This window comes from Manis javanica, chromosome 6 (genome assembly GCF_040802235.1).
Source record: "Manis javanica isolate MJ-LG chromosome 6, MJ_LKY, whole genome shotgun sequence".
In the NCBI taxonomy this organism is placed as follows: domain Eukaryota; kingdom Metazoa; phylum Chordata; class Mammalia; order Pholidota; family Manidae; genus Manis; species Manis javanica.
The window spans coordinates 121,372,061-121,385,436 of record NC_133161.1 but is presented as its reverse complement, the minus strand read 5'-3'; the positions used below and the strand labels follow the sequence as shown (position 1 = coordinate 121,385,436).

Sequence of the window (13,376 nt, the reverse complement as noted above, 5' to 3'; positions counted from 1 at the left end):
TAGTAGATGGCCTTCAGCAGCAGAAAAATTACACTTCTGGGAACCACTGAAGGCTCTGAGAGTCATTGAACAAATGGGGGATCTATTCAGTGATCACTTGAACAGGAAGTTCAGGCTTTTCTAGGAGGTTCTGAAGGGGTGAGAACAGTTAACCATTTAGGATGGAATTGGTGAGATTTAAAGGGCCTTGATTAGGGCAATAGCACAAGCAGGAGAAGCATATGGATAGGACCAGTATTTGACAGTTGCTTTGATACTGGGAATGAGATACAGGAAGATTCCCAGTATCTGAGACTGAGTGTCAGAAAGAATTTAACTTTTGATCTCAAGTTCTGACTACATGGGGTGGAAAGAAAGTCTTAGCCATAATATTTGAAGAGTCTGAGGAACATTGAGAGGTGATTAGAAATGTGCAGCTGGAACCAGGGAGAGTGTGGAATTTGGTGCCATTTGAGAGCCTTCTGCACGGCACTTACATTGCATAGAGGTGAGGGGAACCAGCGAGGGGGCTTACTGAATGGAAAAAATTTTTTAAATGTACATTGATCTTTGGGGGGCAGTTTTATTTAAGGGTCAGGAAAAGAAGAATGTGAAAGACTGAGCAGGAGAAAGCATGGTTTGTCAGTGTGGTAGAAACAAAAACAGCAAGGAGGTCATTAGAGGAGAGCGCTGGCATTGACCTCTGACGTCGCTGGAAATCTTCAGGGAAGCAGGTTCTGTGGAGTAAGAGGGGCCGCTCTGCAAGGGAACATCACTGTAAGATTTGTTAAAATGAAGATTCCTAAGTTTTTCCAGAATTTGTAAACCACAATATCTGAGACAGCAGCCTAGAGAAAATACGTTTTTGACAACCTCCCCCAAGGGATTTTTATGCACCAAAAAAAAAACTGTTTTCAGAACCATTGGAATAGAGAAAAATGCCACAGTACCTAGTAGATTCCTAAGCAGAAAATTGTTACCTCTGAAGCTTTTCCCTTGGGTTATGCTCAGGAATAACCCATATAATTTAGGCAAGCTATACACGTATCTTCTCAAGGTTCAATTGAGAATTAAGTGCTTGAAATTAAGAGAATCGAGTGCCTAGCTCATTATATAGGTAATCAAATATTGCTGTTAACATAGTATAAAAAATGAGTATTTTACTTATAATTGCAAAGCACCAAGACAGAGCTCAACAAAATTGTCCTGTCCAGTGAATTTGAGTGTTAAGAAGACTGTAGGTCCCTGGCTTATGGCACAATGACACCTGTAAGGCACACATGAAGTAAAGCGCTATGACACATGTAAGGTAGACCAAAGAAGCCATGATTTTTTGAAAAAAAAAAAAAAGAAAAGAAAAACTTAATATTTTCTTTTAGAGACTGTAGAAAATGCTAATAAACTAAAGTGAATAAACACCATGTCTAATTCCATCATCCGAAGATAACCACTGTTAACGCTTTGGTACACAGCCTTTTAAATTCTTCTGTGGTAGTGGTTCTAGAACTTTCCAGTTTCAGAACACCTTTATACACTTAAAAAAGAAATCACTGACGACCTCCAAAAAGCTTTGATTTGTAAGTTTTATTGTATGGGAAATTTAAACTGATAAACTTAAAAAATGTTTGAGTTTATTTAAACTAAGAATAAGTTCATGTAACTAAAGGTTAATAGCAACATTTTTGTTAGAAGACACAGTTGTGTTTATTCACTTATTAACAGTCAGCAAATTATCAATAACAGATGCATTTTTTTTTCCAGTGATTTTAAGGTTTTACAAATTGTAGTCCAGTGGAATCACCAGAAATGTACTAGATCATCAATTGGGAGATGTCGGTTCTAGCCTGATGCTGCCATAACTTTAATTTCTCTTGGCCTTCATTTCTATATAACGTAGACCAAGGAAATACATGTTTCCTTTCAAAATTCAAACTTACATGACCCAAGTCGCCTGGATGATCACAAGTCCTCTTGCATGCAGAAGCCATCCTTCTCTGTAAAACCAAGTTCGATGGTTTATGCGTCTACCCCCTAGTCATAGAGGGTCTAGCTTCCCCACCTCTTCGCACTTCCAAAGGCCACATTTCTAATGCATTTGAGACAATAGGAGTTGTTTTGAATCCACTTGTGAGCAGGCCATGCAGAACCCCGCTCCGTGCTGTTGCCCTGCACCCGACATATCGCATTCTGCTTCCGTCCTTAATGATGCTGGGTCTTCAGAGCCCAGATGCTTCTCTTCCTTTATCCCACCAAGGCACCGGCAGCACAGTAGCAACAGCACACCCCATGATACAGGAGTGCACATCACAAGTTTTAGGAAAATTATTTTCTAAAATAAAGGGAGTTACATTATTTTACATTTTTGCAGATCTCTTTAATATTTGAAAATAAATAGATTCTCATTCACATTCGGTCGGCTCACAGAGCAGAGTCCTCTCAGGGTCCCATCCAGTTCTCCCTTAACTGTACTTTGAAATCACTCCTGTGGTAAGCACAGGGAAAGAACCGTGAACAGGGAACTCACTATCTCATTCCAGCTTTTAACTCAGTTCTTTAGCATTGAGGCCTCCAGTACTCAGACATCCAAACAGGAAATGGCCAGTATTTGTTAGCAAAAACCTAAGAAAGGGACATGTGACTAATCTTAAGAAATCTCCAGCCAGGGACTCAGAAGTAAATGCAGTGTTTATTGTACATAGTAAACAGTTATGGGCAACTTCGGGGGTTGCCATGGACACATTTCCTGTAAACACTTTGCCTTCCTCACTGACACTGTTTCATGTCACGTGTTCTTCTCCAGCACTATTTCAGGTAGCAACCTCATACTTCTTTGGATTGGTGTATTTTATTTACTAAATCCTCTACTGATGCACACTTAGATTGTTGTGATTTTTTTTTTTAGCTTTTTTATCTTACTTCTTTGGCATTATACCTGATTATACCTGAGTGCATTCCTACTCCCTTCAGAAGTGAAATTCTCAGCATACAAAAAGATTGTGTATGTGAGTGTGTGTATCATTGTTAAGTGGCCCTCCAGAGAACATTATATCAATTTTGATTTGGTGAATTTTTTTATTTTGCTGATGAGTAAGATAAGCATTTCTGATTTTGCACACTGACCCCATCAAACCTTTGTATGTCTACTCATCAGCATTAGACAGCATTTAGAATTAGAAATTGCCTTGTAAACAAACCATCTTCTGGATGATAAGGGAGGAAATGGCTTTCATCTGTTACCTTACTTTCCCCTGCAATAAGAAACAGGATTTTCAAAATCCTTTCCTAAGGATATTAGAATCATCTCTGCAGAGAGACTCAGTAGGTAGGTGACAGTGTTATTGTTATCTTCAATATACCAAGGCAGTAAAAGAGAAAGCATTAGCACCTTTAAAGAAAACTTCACTGTCGCAGAAGTCTACACTACATCATCAAAGCTGTCTGCTGAGTTAACACCTAGTTAGAGATCTCAGCAGAATAAAATTACACCTGTCTAGTCACATGCACAGGTAATTGGAAAGTCATGACAGATATTGTGCTGTGCACTTTTGACACATTTCACAGTATTCATTTATTTAGTGAAATAATTTTGCTGTATGCCTCCCCTCACCATCCAATCTTAAAAAATAGAACATTCATGTCTGAAATATTAATAAAAATAGTTTGGTTGCATTTTAAAGTATAATTCAGAAATTACATACCATTGCAGGAGTTGTAATACGTTAATCATTTCTATGACTGCAAAGATCATTATATGTTAATCATTTCTATGCATCTCTCCATTTAATAATACAAAGCACTAAGAATATTTATCAGAAGAAATTGTTGCTGTTACACAATTTGATATTTTGAAAAATCTAGAGATTTTTAGGAAAATAGCTCTGCAACCATTATATCAGATCAAATGATTAATCTTGGCTAGAAGATTTATAGGAAAGACTAATATTTTTTCTAGTTAACATTACTATAGTCTGATTCTTAGAAGTCTCTGCAATTTGGTACTATCTTCTCCCCTCCCCTTCCCATGCCCACCAGTAACCCAAGTGCATGCATTCACATACATGTGTGTGTGCACACACACTTGCACATGGTTCTTTAGCATAAAGCCTTCTCCTTCTCTAGGTACCTCCACTTCAGTTCTTCCTTAGACCCTGTTGCACTGGGAAATGGCGCTGTGTGAGCTAATAGTCTTCTACAGGATCTCCTAGCAGACTTTCGGCAAGTTCAGCCTGAGACTCACCTCACATGAATGAAGCTCCGGGGCATGGCCATAGTTTTCCTCTGTAAGCTTCCAATCTTCCAATAGCCATTTGGGAACTCAGTTTAGTGAGCTAGCATCATTCTGAAAGTGTAACAAGAAGACCCAAACTGTAGTTCCTACAGGGAAATGAAATCATAGTGTAACATGGCTGCCTTGAGAGAGCTGCAGACAGGAAATACTGTGGATGTTTCTTTGCCCATCTGGGACCTTAGAGAGGAGAGACAATCAAATCTTTAAAGGAATTTATCATATAGAAAAAGAGCCCAGAGCATCTACCCTATTTTCCCACTCACTCATTCAGCAAGTATTTACTGAGTTACTACTAAACATCAGGCATCATTCATGGAGTTCGCATTCTAGTTGAGGGGTGGGGCATGGGAAGATAACAGAAATATCAACAATGACAGCAGAATACCCAGACATTAATATCCTGCAGGAAAATGTGATCGCTACTAAGGCAGCTGTTTCAGAGCATGTGGTTAGGGGAGTCCTGGCTTCAGCAAAACTCCGGAAGTTTAAGATGGACTAGAAGGCATAGCCATGTGAAGCTCCAGGAAAACTTCCCGTGCAGGGCCCAGCAAACCCTGAGGAGGGTATGAGCTTGACATGTGTAAGGAGAAAGAGGGCTGGTGTGACTGGACGATGGTAGGTAAGCAGGGGCAGGAATGGAAGAAGCAGGAGGTGCTGCATGGTGTGGAGGCTAGAATTGGAAACCAGTTGAAGGGATGTATTCTGGGAAATTATGTGATCATCATGTGACCATCAGAACCTTTTCAAGCTGCCCTCTGGCTGCCCTGTATGGAATGGGTTGCAAAGGGTTAAAAGAAGCCTAGAAGATCTAGGAAGTTGGGAAACCGTTCAGTGAGCCATGTCAGAAATCATTCTGGCCCAGACTCAGCTTGAGGCAGAGCTGGTGAGAAGTAGGTGGAGGCAGGATAAGTCGCACATCTTCCCCGGGGTAACTGGGTGGTGCCAAGTTGACTGGAGGAAGGTGACTAGAGACTAGAATAGCAGCCTCAGAACTAAATAGCTTCTTAGTGTTAGCTCAGGTGTTTTTAAGTAGATCGCATATAAAACTCTGAAATTCTGGCTTCTCTTAAAAAACAATGTCTGGCTGCGCTGAGCCGAATTCTCATCTGATAACATATGTTGGGAGTTGAGTGCTCGCCTGTTTTGGGCGGTGAGTATACTCTGGTTTGCAGAGCCTCCATCCATCCCCATTGTCTCCCTTACTGTTGATGGTTGCCGTTTACCATCAATTTGTTCTACTGTTGTTCTTACATCATGCCCATTTAACTTATTTGCTCTACCCTGTACACATTTTCATTTGGGGGTCTCTCATCTGGTAGTCTGAAATGATAGCAGCAAAAAACACAAGGCTTAGGGTACCTGCAAACCTCCGCATGGCTGTAAGAGTAGCCTGTTGAGCATCATACTAACATATAATACATTCTTTAAAATCAGCTTACCCTGTTTGTTATAAGGCAGGTGGTCACCCTGGGGGGCATTGTCTGGAAACACAATAAGGGCTTGGTGTACTGTCAATGTTTGATTTCCTGATCTGGTTATACCAGTGTATTCAGATTTTGAAAAGTACACTTATACACACTTACATTGCCCTTGATATTATAGTCCACATTTCAACTAAAAACTGGTAATATTTTTTTAAGAATAGTTAGGAATATAAATGTACTTGAGGTGAGTGCTGTGGGTTTCACACAGTTGTCTTTGATTCTTTCAGCCAAGCCAAAGCCATGTACTCCTGCAAAGCAGAACACAGCCACGAGCTCTCCTTCCCACAGGGGGCGGTGTTTTCTAACGGTAAGCTCCCCCATCCCCCATTTCCTTTGCTTAAGTTTGTCGTTGGGAGGAAGAAGGAGTGAGTAGTGTAAGGGTAAGAATCTAAAGCAGAAGCCAGGAGACTCAGAATCTAGTCCAGGTTCTGCCTCACATAAACTGCAGAACTGAACCCAGCCCTCGGGGCCCAGTTTCTCCAGAGAGAAAGAATGACATGAATGCAGAGGACTTCTTCCAGCTTTAAAGGTGCTTTGGCATTGCTTGGCACCTTGAATGTGTGCATGCAACCTGATGTGGATTTTTACCCATTTGTGGGTATAATTATTTGAAACTAATTTTGACAGTGACATTAATTTTTTATTTTTTTGCCAGTGTACCCATCAGTGGAACCAGGATGGTTGAAGGCAACTTATGAAGGCAAAACAGGACTAGTTCCAGAAAATTATGTTGTCTTCCTCTAATACCACTTAGTGGATGGCAGTATCTTCATGGTATCCATGGAAATAAATAAGTGCTCTGATTTTATCTGACACAGATAGGGGATTAACCCACTAAATGAAAACAGTCAATTTCTATTAAGTTCAACACCAGGAGATTATGGAGCTCCCTATTAATGGAAAAGAAAAAGTTTAAATTGTTTGCCATTCTTTTACTTTTTTGAGGGGCGGGGGGGTTCTTATTTTAAAATCTCGTCTTTTTTAAGTAACTTTCCCAGTGTGTCTTCCATAACAATTATAGTATCTCAAATATTGTGTGCTCTATCCCAGAGATTTGGAAACAAGAAATCTGCCATAAGGATTTTGAGATCTCCCTCACTGCCTGGCATTCTCTGCAGAACTTTCAGAGGATTACTTAAAAATGTAATTTAAATCATTCATTTAGGTTTTTTTTCTTAAAAAAATACTGTTTCTATATATATGATTGTTTTGCTGGTCCTAAACATTTCAAGGAAATAAGTTTTGTTTTTCTTTTTAACATAAGTTTGTTTACCAAGTAGGTGGTAATACTCAAAAGCAATAATGTATATGATGTCTGTAAATGAAGCCAAATTAAGTCATACACTGATTCCACTGTAAACACGCCGGCCAGCATTCCAGACACCTTCCATGGACTGAGGGCAAGGATCAGCAAACTGTTTCTGTTAAAGAACTGATAGTAAATATTGGCTTTGCAGGCCCTGTAGTCTCTATCACAGTATTAAATTCTACCACTGTAGCAAAAATCACCCATAGACAGTAAGTAAACAAATGAGCATGGCTCTGTACCAAGACAACTTTATTTATGGACCCTGAAATCTGAAAATCATGTAACTACCACATGTCATGAAATATTATGCTTCTTTTACTTTTTCAAATCCATTAAAAATTATAAATGTTTTTATCTGATGGGCTGTGCACAAACAGGCGATGGGCCAGATTTGACTCATGGGGTCGTGGTTTGCTGACCCTTGGTGTAGAGGATATGTAAAATTATCTATATAACGGGGGGATTTTGTGAAATGTTACCATATGAACATATAAATATTGATAAATTGTAAACATACACCCTCTGCTAGTAGCATTATAGTGGTATCACAAAGGTATAATTACAATAATAGGAAAACAGTATAAAAGTACTGTATAAAGGCATACAACTTAAATTCTACTTGTAACATTAAAGTATCAGTATTAATATCTGATTTCAGCTTTTGAGAAAATCTATAAATGATAAAGACATTTTAAGACAAATAGAGAAGCTATGCCTTTTAAAGTCTATGCTTAGTTGCAACAGAATCTAAACATAAAGGTACAGAATTCTTAAGTTATTTTGAACAACAAACTTTGAATTTGTCTCATTATCTTTAGCAGGAATAAAATCGGTATATGATTTTCTATTATGCCTTTCAATTTACAGCCTTTATTAGGAATTTCACTGAATTCTTAGAGCATAGAAATACGTATTTACTACCCACTTATATAAACCATCAGCACCTGGTCATGCACCAACCATTACTTCTATTTTTATCTCAATTGTTCTAATGTATTATTCTGTAAATATCTACATGTGGCAAAAAACCTTTTTTTCAAGATTCCAAGAAGCTGGTGAGCTGCCATTGACTGCCACAATCCTGGCCTGCTGGGCCGTGGTATTTTACATGTTCCTTCAGAGTTCTGCACTGTACAGACACTCAGGTATTGACTGGAGAAAACTCTTTTTATGTGATATTATAGTCTATAATCTCAGTCTCTATTACTTTAAATGAATGTTCCTAGAATTAGCAGATTAACGTATAGGCACACACATACACAGGTATGCCTTGGAGCATGTATGCTTTTTAAAATAGAATAAAGAGTTAGGACTTGAAAGTTAAAGAGAGCAACAGTAGGCAGAGTCCGAACCAGACATAAAAGGAATGGAAGATATTTAAACTTATAAAAATTAGTAATATAATGAAGAAATATGATAAATGGTTGTCTTTTTCTTTTACCTCTTGATCTTTGTATACTACAGTCAGATGTTGCTAGAGATTGTAGGTCTCTCGCTCCTTGGTGGCCCTTAGTTAGGAAGGCGGACACCCTGACAACCTTCTGCTGGAACGGAAGGCAGTTCTTCAGCATACCAGTCCCTTAGTCTGAAGTTAAAACACCCTCAGCTAAAACACCCTAGCCGTCATCTGTCATCCTACTAGATTAGAACCTCTTAAGGCAAATTGATTTTCTTTCCATGACCAGCTTGACTCCAAAGAGAGTCAGCATTCTACTTGACTTGCCGCTACATAAAGAAATCTCAACCTTCATTTTATTTTAATAAAGAGCAGAGTGTTCCCGCCTCTGCGTGAGCTAATTTCCCTGCTGCTTAGTGAGGACTGAGCGCTTTGCTGTGTATATAGGGCATGGGTGAGAATCCCAGCTCTCCTTCCTGGTGGGGAGGCATGTATGGTGCCAATACTACTGTGGTCCCTTGTTGAAACAAACTAACACAAGGGCCTGTGCAAAGTGTTCTTTTGTTTGAAGTTCTCATCTTACAGACTTGTGAGGATGGTCTTTTTTCTTCATGTTGATTGCATGTATAAGCAAGTCATGGCTATGTGCTGGAGACGGACGAAAACTGCCTTTGCCTAGACACAGATTTCCCGTAGATAAGGTATTTATGAGTACTGAAAAAAACAAGATGTGTGCTCTAACATGGAAAATTAATTATCCGAAAAAGTAATGCCAGTCATTAGAAAAGGGTGACATTCAGACTTGTTAACAACATTTCAAAAATGAAACCTTAGTTTTTCAGAGACAATGCAAAGATAGGTTGGAATCGCCACATCCACACCTTTGAAATACACAATGTGGGCACCCTAACTGCTGTTGATAGACCAGTCAGTGTGCGGAGGAAATGGATGAGGCTCAGTCAAACATCTCGTGTGCCATTTGAAAATATCTCTGAGTACAAGGCATTTATGTACTGAACAGGTGACTTGTGCCATAGCGCCACCAAGTTTGTAGAAACTAGTCAGTCAACTGAAGGCTTTTTCTGTTGTGTTAAGTGTAAATGTCTGAACAGTAAAATAATCTTTGTATGTATGTCAAGCGTGAGGACGTGCCCTATCTCCTTGTTTGATGTGAGTGGTTTTGCTAGTTGGTTAGCTCTGTGGGCTTTGTGATGTGAATGAGGGCAGCCAGGTTTCTCAACAATGGCTTGTTCACTGGCTCTTTCAGTGATGGTGGAGAAAAAGAAAATGTACCTTACAATCCCAAATTTTCCAGGTTCCCAAAGGAAAAATAAAGATACATAATGACTTTTGTTTTATTTTTACTCTGTACTTGTTTGACACATTGTGGCACACCTTCAAAAAATCCACTGTGTTGTAAGGAAAAAAAGTCGGGCACCATAATCCTATGAGGATAACCCCCTGCTGACCCTCCCTCCCCCAGCCTCATTCTTTAGGTCTGTGTCGATGGTGGAAGGCCGCCATGCACATGCATGCTGGCGTGGAGGAGCCCTCAGTTTCTTCAAGCAACTTCAGTTGCTGTGTGCTCTGCAATCATGTTTTCAGGATGCTTTGGTAACACTTAGAACCCTAATTTGATTTATATTTTATTGACTTAAACCAGTTTAGGAACAAATTTTTTTTCTCTATTTTTATAATACTTTGGTAATTTGCAGCTGTTAATAAGACTTCACATCTCTGGGTAGGACTCCAAAATCACATCTCTTGGTAAAGAGGAAAAGCAGACTTGACTTTGTCCAGAAGTTATTTTCTTCTTGACTCAAGGTTTCCCACATAGGGTAGAAATTGCTATTTACTCTTGCTGCCTGACATTTTTTTCATTACCTTCCAAAATCAAAATATGTTTTACAAATGAGGTCAACCTTTCTGAAGTCTCTGTTCCACATGTCCTGTTGATCCACAGATTTAATATCAGGTATTTATCAACTAGTTGCATGTCTCCTGGACACATTCACCGTATCTGTTGTCACCAGTAGCTCCCTGCTTCAAAAGTACAGGTTCTACTTGGTAGTAACCTCGGGCAGTCTCAGGCTTATGAATGGCATGGACTTGTAGAGGATCAGAGCAATAAATAGCATTTTTCATTTTTTTTAGGCCTGCTGCATCCACTGTTTTAAATATAGAATCTCAGTGTTGATAGTCACAGCAAGCCACTGTTAGAAAACTGATCTTCATATTCTAGACCAATGCTTAGAAGCTTTTTCAATGAGTTAAGGGGCCCAAGAGGTCATCATTTTTCTTCCTGACACTCGAAAGAGACGTCACGTTCAGGTGTTGAGAATTTCTTCATGCTCCCGGGAGAAATGGAGGCTGTGTGCTTATTGAGTCACAAAAGGTGGGGGACATTTATAATTATTGTAAGCATAAATGTCCTCCATTATCCAAGAAGGTCATGTACAGGTCTGTATGAGGAATGTAAGTGCTGGGAAGAGGTAGGGCCCAAGGTGCAGATGCCACCTTAGATGATCCCTTGGTCCCCTTGTCTACTATTCACCATCGCTTGGCAGTGTTTTCCAAGCTCTTTACTCTTCCAAGGTTGAGAGTGACCCAGCTTTGACTTGAACCTGCTCAATCTCTTCCTGTTTTGTGTATGGCAGCATGTTAGAGATTTTCTTATCTGCCTCTTGTCTTCAGTCACCCCCTTTTATATGATTTAGACTTAAAATCTGAGATATCACTTCATATTGAGGGTTGTGATTTCAAGGGCCTTTTTGAGCTCTGGGCTGGAACCTTTACAAGTAAATAGGGAATTTGGCAGGGAAGATGACTTTTTTAAAAAAAAATTCTGAATCCTATTTATATACTGTTAAAATTTGAGGTTCTATAGTTTATATAAGAGTTGAATATTTAGATATTCTATTTCAGTACTAGGAATGTCTTTGTAGCCATTAACATGACAAATTAATATAAAAATGTCAGTAAATTATCATTGAATTTTTTGTTTATTTTGTAGTGTTGCTGTGTTTATCTGTACTTTGTGTATATATGTACACCACACATACACAAACATGTAAATAACCTGATGTTATTCCAAGTCTAAATTGCCACAATATCTTTAATGTATGTTTACACTGTATTTTAAGTTACTTTAAAAATAAACTATGCAAGCACATTTTTATTTAGTCTTTGTACTTGAAGACCCACTATGTTCGAAGGCTGCTGTCTTGGGTGCATATAGAGAAAAAAGCAAAGTTTCAAGTACTGTGAATGGTCATCTTGAGTATGGCTCACTGGAAAATTCTAACAGAATTGGTAACATTTTCCTGACAAGTAGACTTTTCCCCAAGAAATTGGCACTATGAAAAATCAGGAAAATGTTAATGTTGGTACCTATTAATAATGCAGTTATCTGTAGGAGAAGTAAATGGACCATAAACAAAATATCAAATAAAACATATGCAGGCTTACCTGAAAATATATTTGCAAAAGTTTAAAAGTGTACTGTGAAAGAAGTACCAGAATACAAATGTCCCCTTATATTGTTGTTAGGTTTATGACCCCTGGTTCACTGTTTGACTTCTACCTAAAATTTTGCTTTTCTGTATCCAAGAAAGAGTTGTGTATTTATTTTGTGCTGCTAAATGGATTGTTGGAGTACAGCAAACCATCTTCCAAAAACTCAGTCTGATTGGTTAATAACAAGGCCATTGGGCATGCTACCTGATTTGCACAAATGGATTGCAGCTTTCTCCACTATCAGAGGAAGAGTGATAAATTCATGACACAAGACCTGTTGAGATAAAAAGATTAATGTGAATAAATTCCAGTATGATTAGGCAGGAGAGGATGTTAGGATAGGTATTAGAGATCATTGTTGGTCAGCTACTGTTTGAGAATGTTGGATTAGAAGGAATTAACCCAGATGGAACTCCTTAGAACTGATATTTTTAGAAATAGTAACAAACTAGCTTCCAGTTGGCAAAGCTACGATGATTTGAGTAACAAAAGAAGTAACCTTGGGTGATTGGGTTATAATTCAACATAAAAAATATCCATGAATCCACACTGATATAAATGGCAATAATCATTTATATAAATCAAAATAGACAAGAGACAAATACTCCTTAGGGAGGAATTCCAAATAGTAATTGGAATTGGATTACTCTTCCTTTTGGAGGTAGAATTTAACCCTTTTCCCACTAGAAGATGGGCTAGACTTAATGACTTCCAAAAAAGAAAACCATTGTCGCTTTACAGAGAAGCCTGGAAGACACTGTCTGGACCAGGTGACAAAGTTGTCATCAGTGATACCTCATGGTTGTGTTAGAACCCCTATCATGTGATAAGAAAATAGCAGAGGTAGGTTTCTTCTCCCAAGCCCCTGATTCCAGTCTAATGGTAAGAAAAACGTCAGACATGCCCAGATGGACATTCTACAGGATAGGTACTGAACTAGTACTTCTCAAGACTCTCAAGGTCATGAAAAATAAGAAAATACTGAGAAACTCACAAATCAGAGGAGACTTGGGAGTTTGGACAGCTAAATGCAGTGTGGACCCCAGGACTGCATCCTGTGAAGAAGACAAATGGGAAAACCAGTGATAGCCAAATAAGCCTAATGTTAATAGTTAAAAAAATAAAGTAGTAACAAAAAGCCACAAGATAGTGACGTGAACTGGGGACACCTTAGCTGTTTTGGGAATTTAAATGGCTTCCATTTAAGGCTAAAGTAATTGTTTCCCCTCTAAATTGGGATCTCTGTGTGGGACATGCTGCCTGTTTAGCACTGAGTCCCAGACACTAGATCAGAACTTAGTATACAGTAGGGTCAGCCCCTTTCATTAAGTGAATGAATTCATTAACAAAGGAACAATCATTGTAAACCCTTTTAGAAGTTAGACAACATAGTTGTAGGCTTAG

The 13,376-nt window shown here is 38.8% G+C and overlaps 1 protein-coding gene across 3 annotated transcripts in view; it reads left to right on the top strand.

Annotated features, from left to right (window-relative positions):
* The window catches only part of ARHGAP42 (Rho GTPase activating protein 42), a 259,498-nt gene extending 247,870 nt beyond the window's left edge, over nt 1–11,628 (top strand). For all 3 annotated transcript variants that reach the window (XM_073239416.1, XM_037025624.2, XM_073239417.1), the window contains 2 exons: nt 5,979–6,058; nt 6,407–11,628. In XM_073239416.1, the coding sequence (XP_073095517.1) occupies nt 5,979–6,058; nt 6,407–6,495 (169 nt within the window). In that variant the 3' untranslated portion in view covers nt 6,496–11,628. The remainder of the gene's footprint in view (nt 1–5,978; nt 6,059–6,406) is intronic.
* The last annotated feature ends 1,748 nt before the right edge of the window (nt 11,629–13,376 follow it).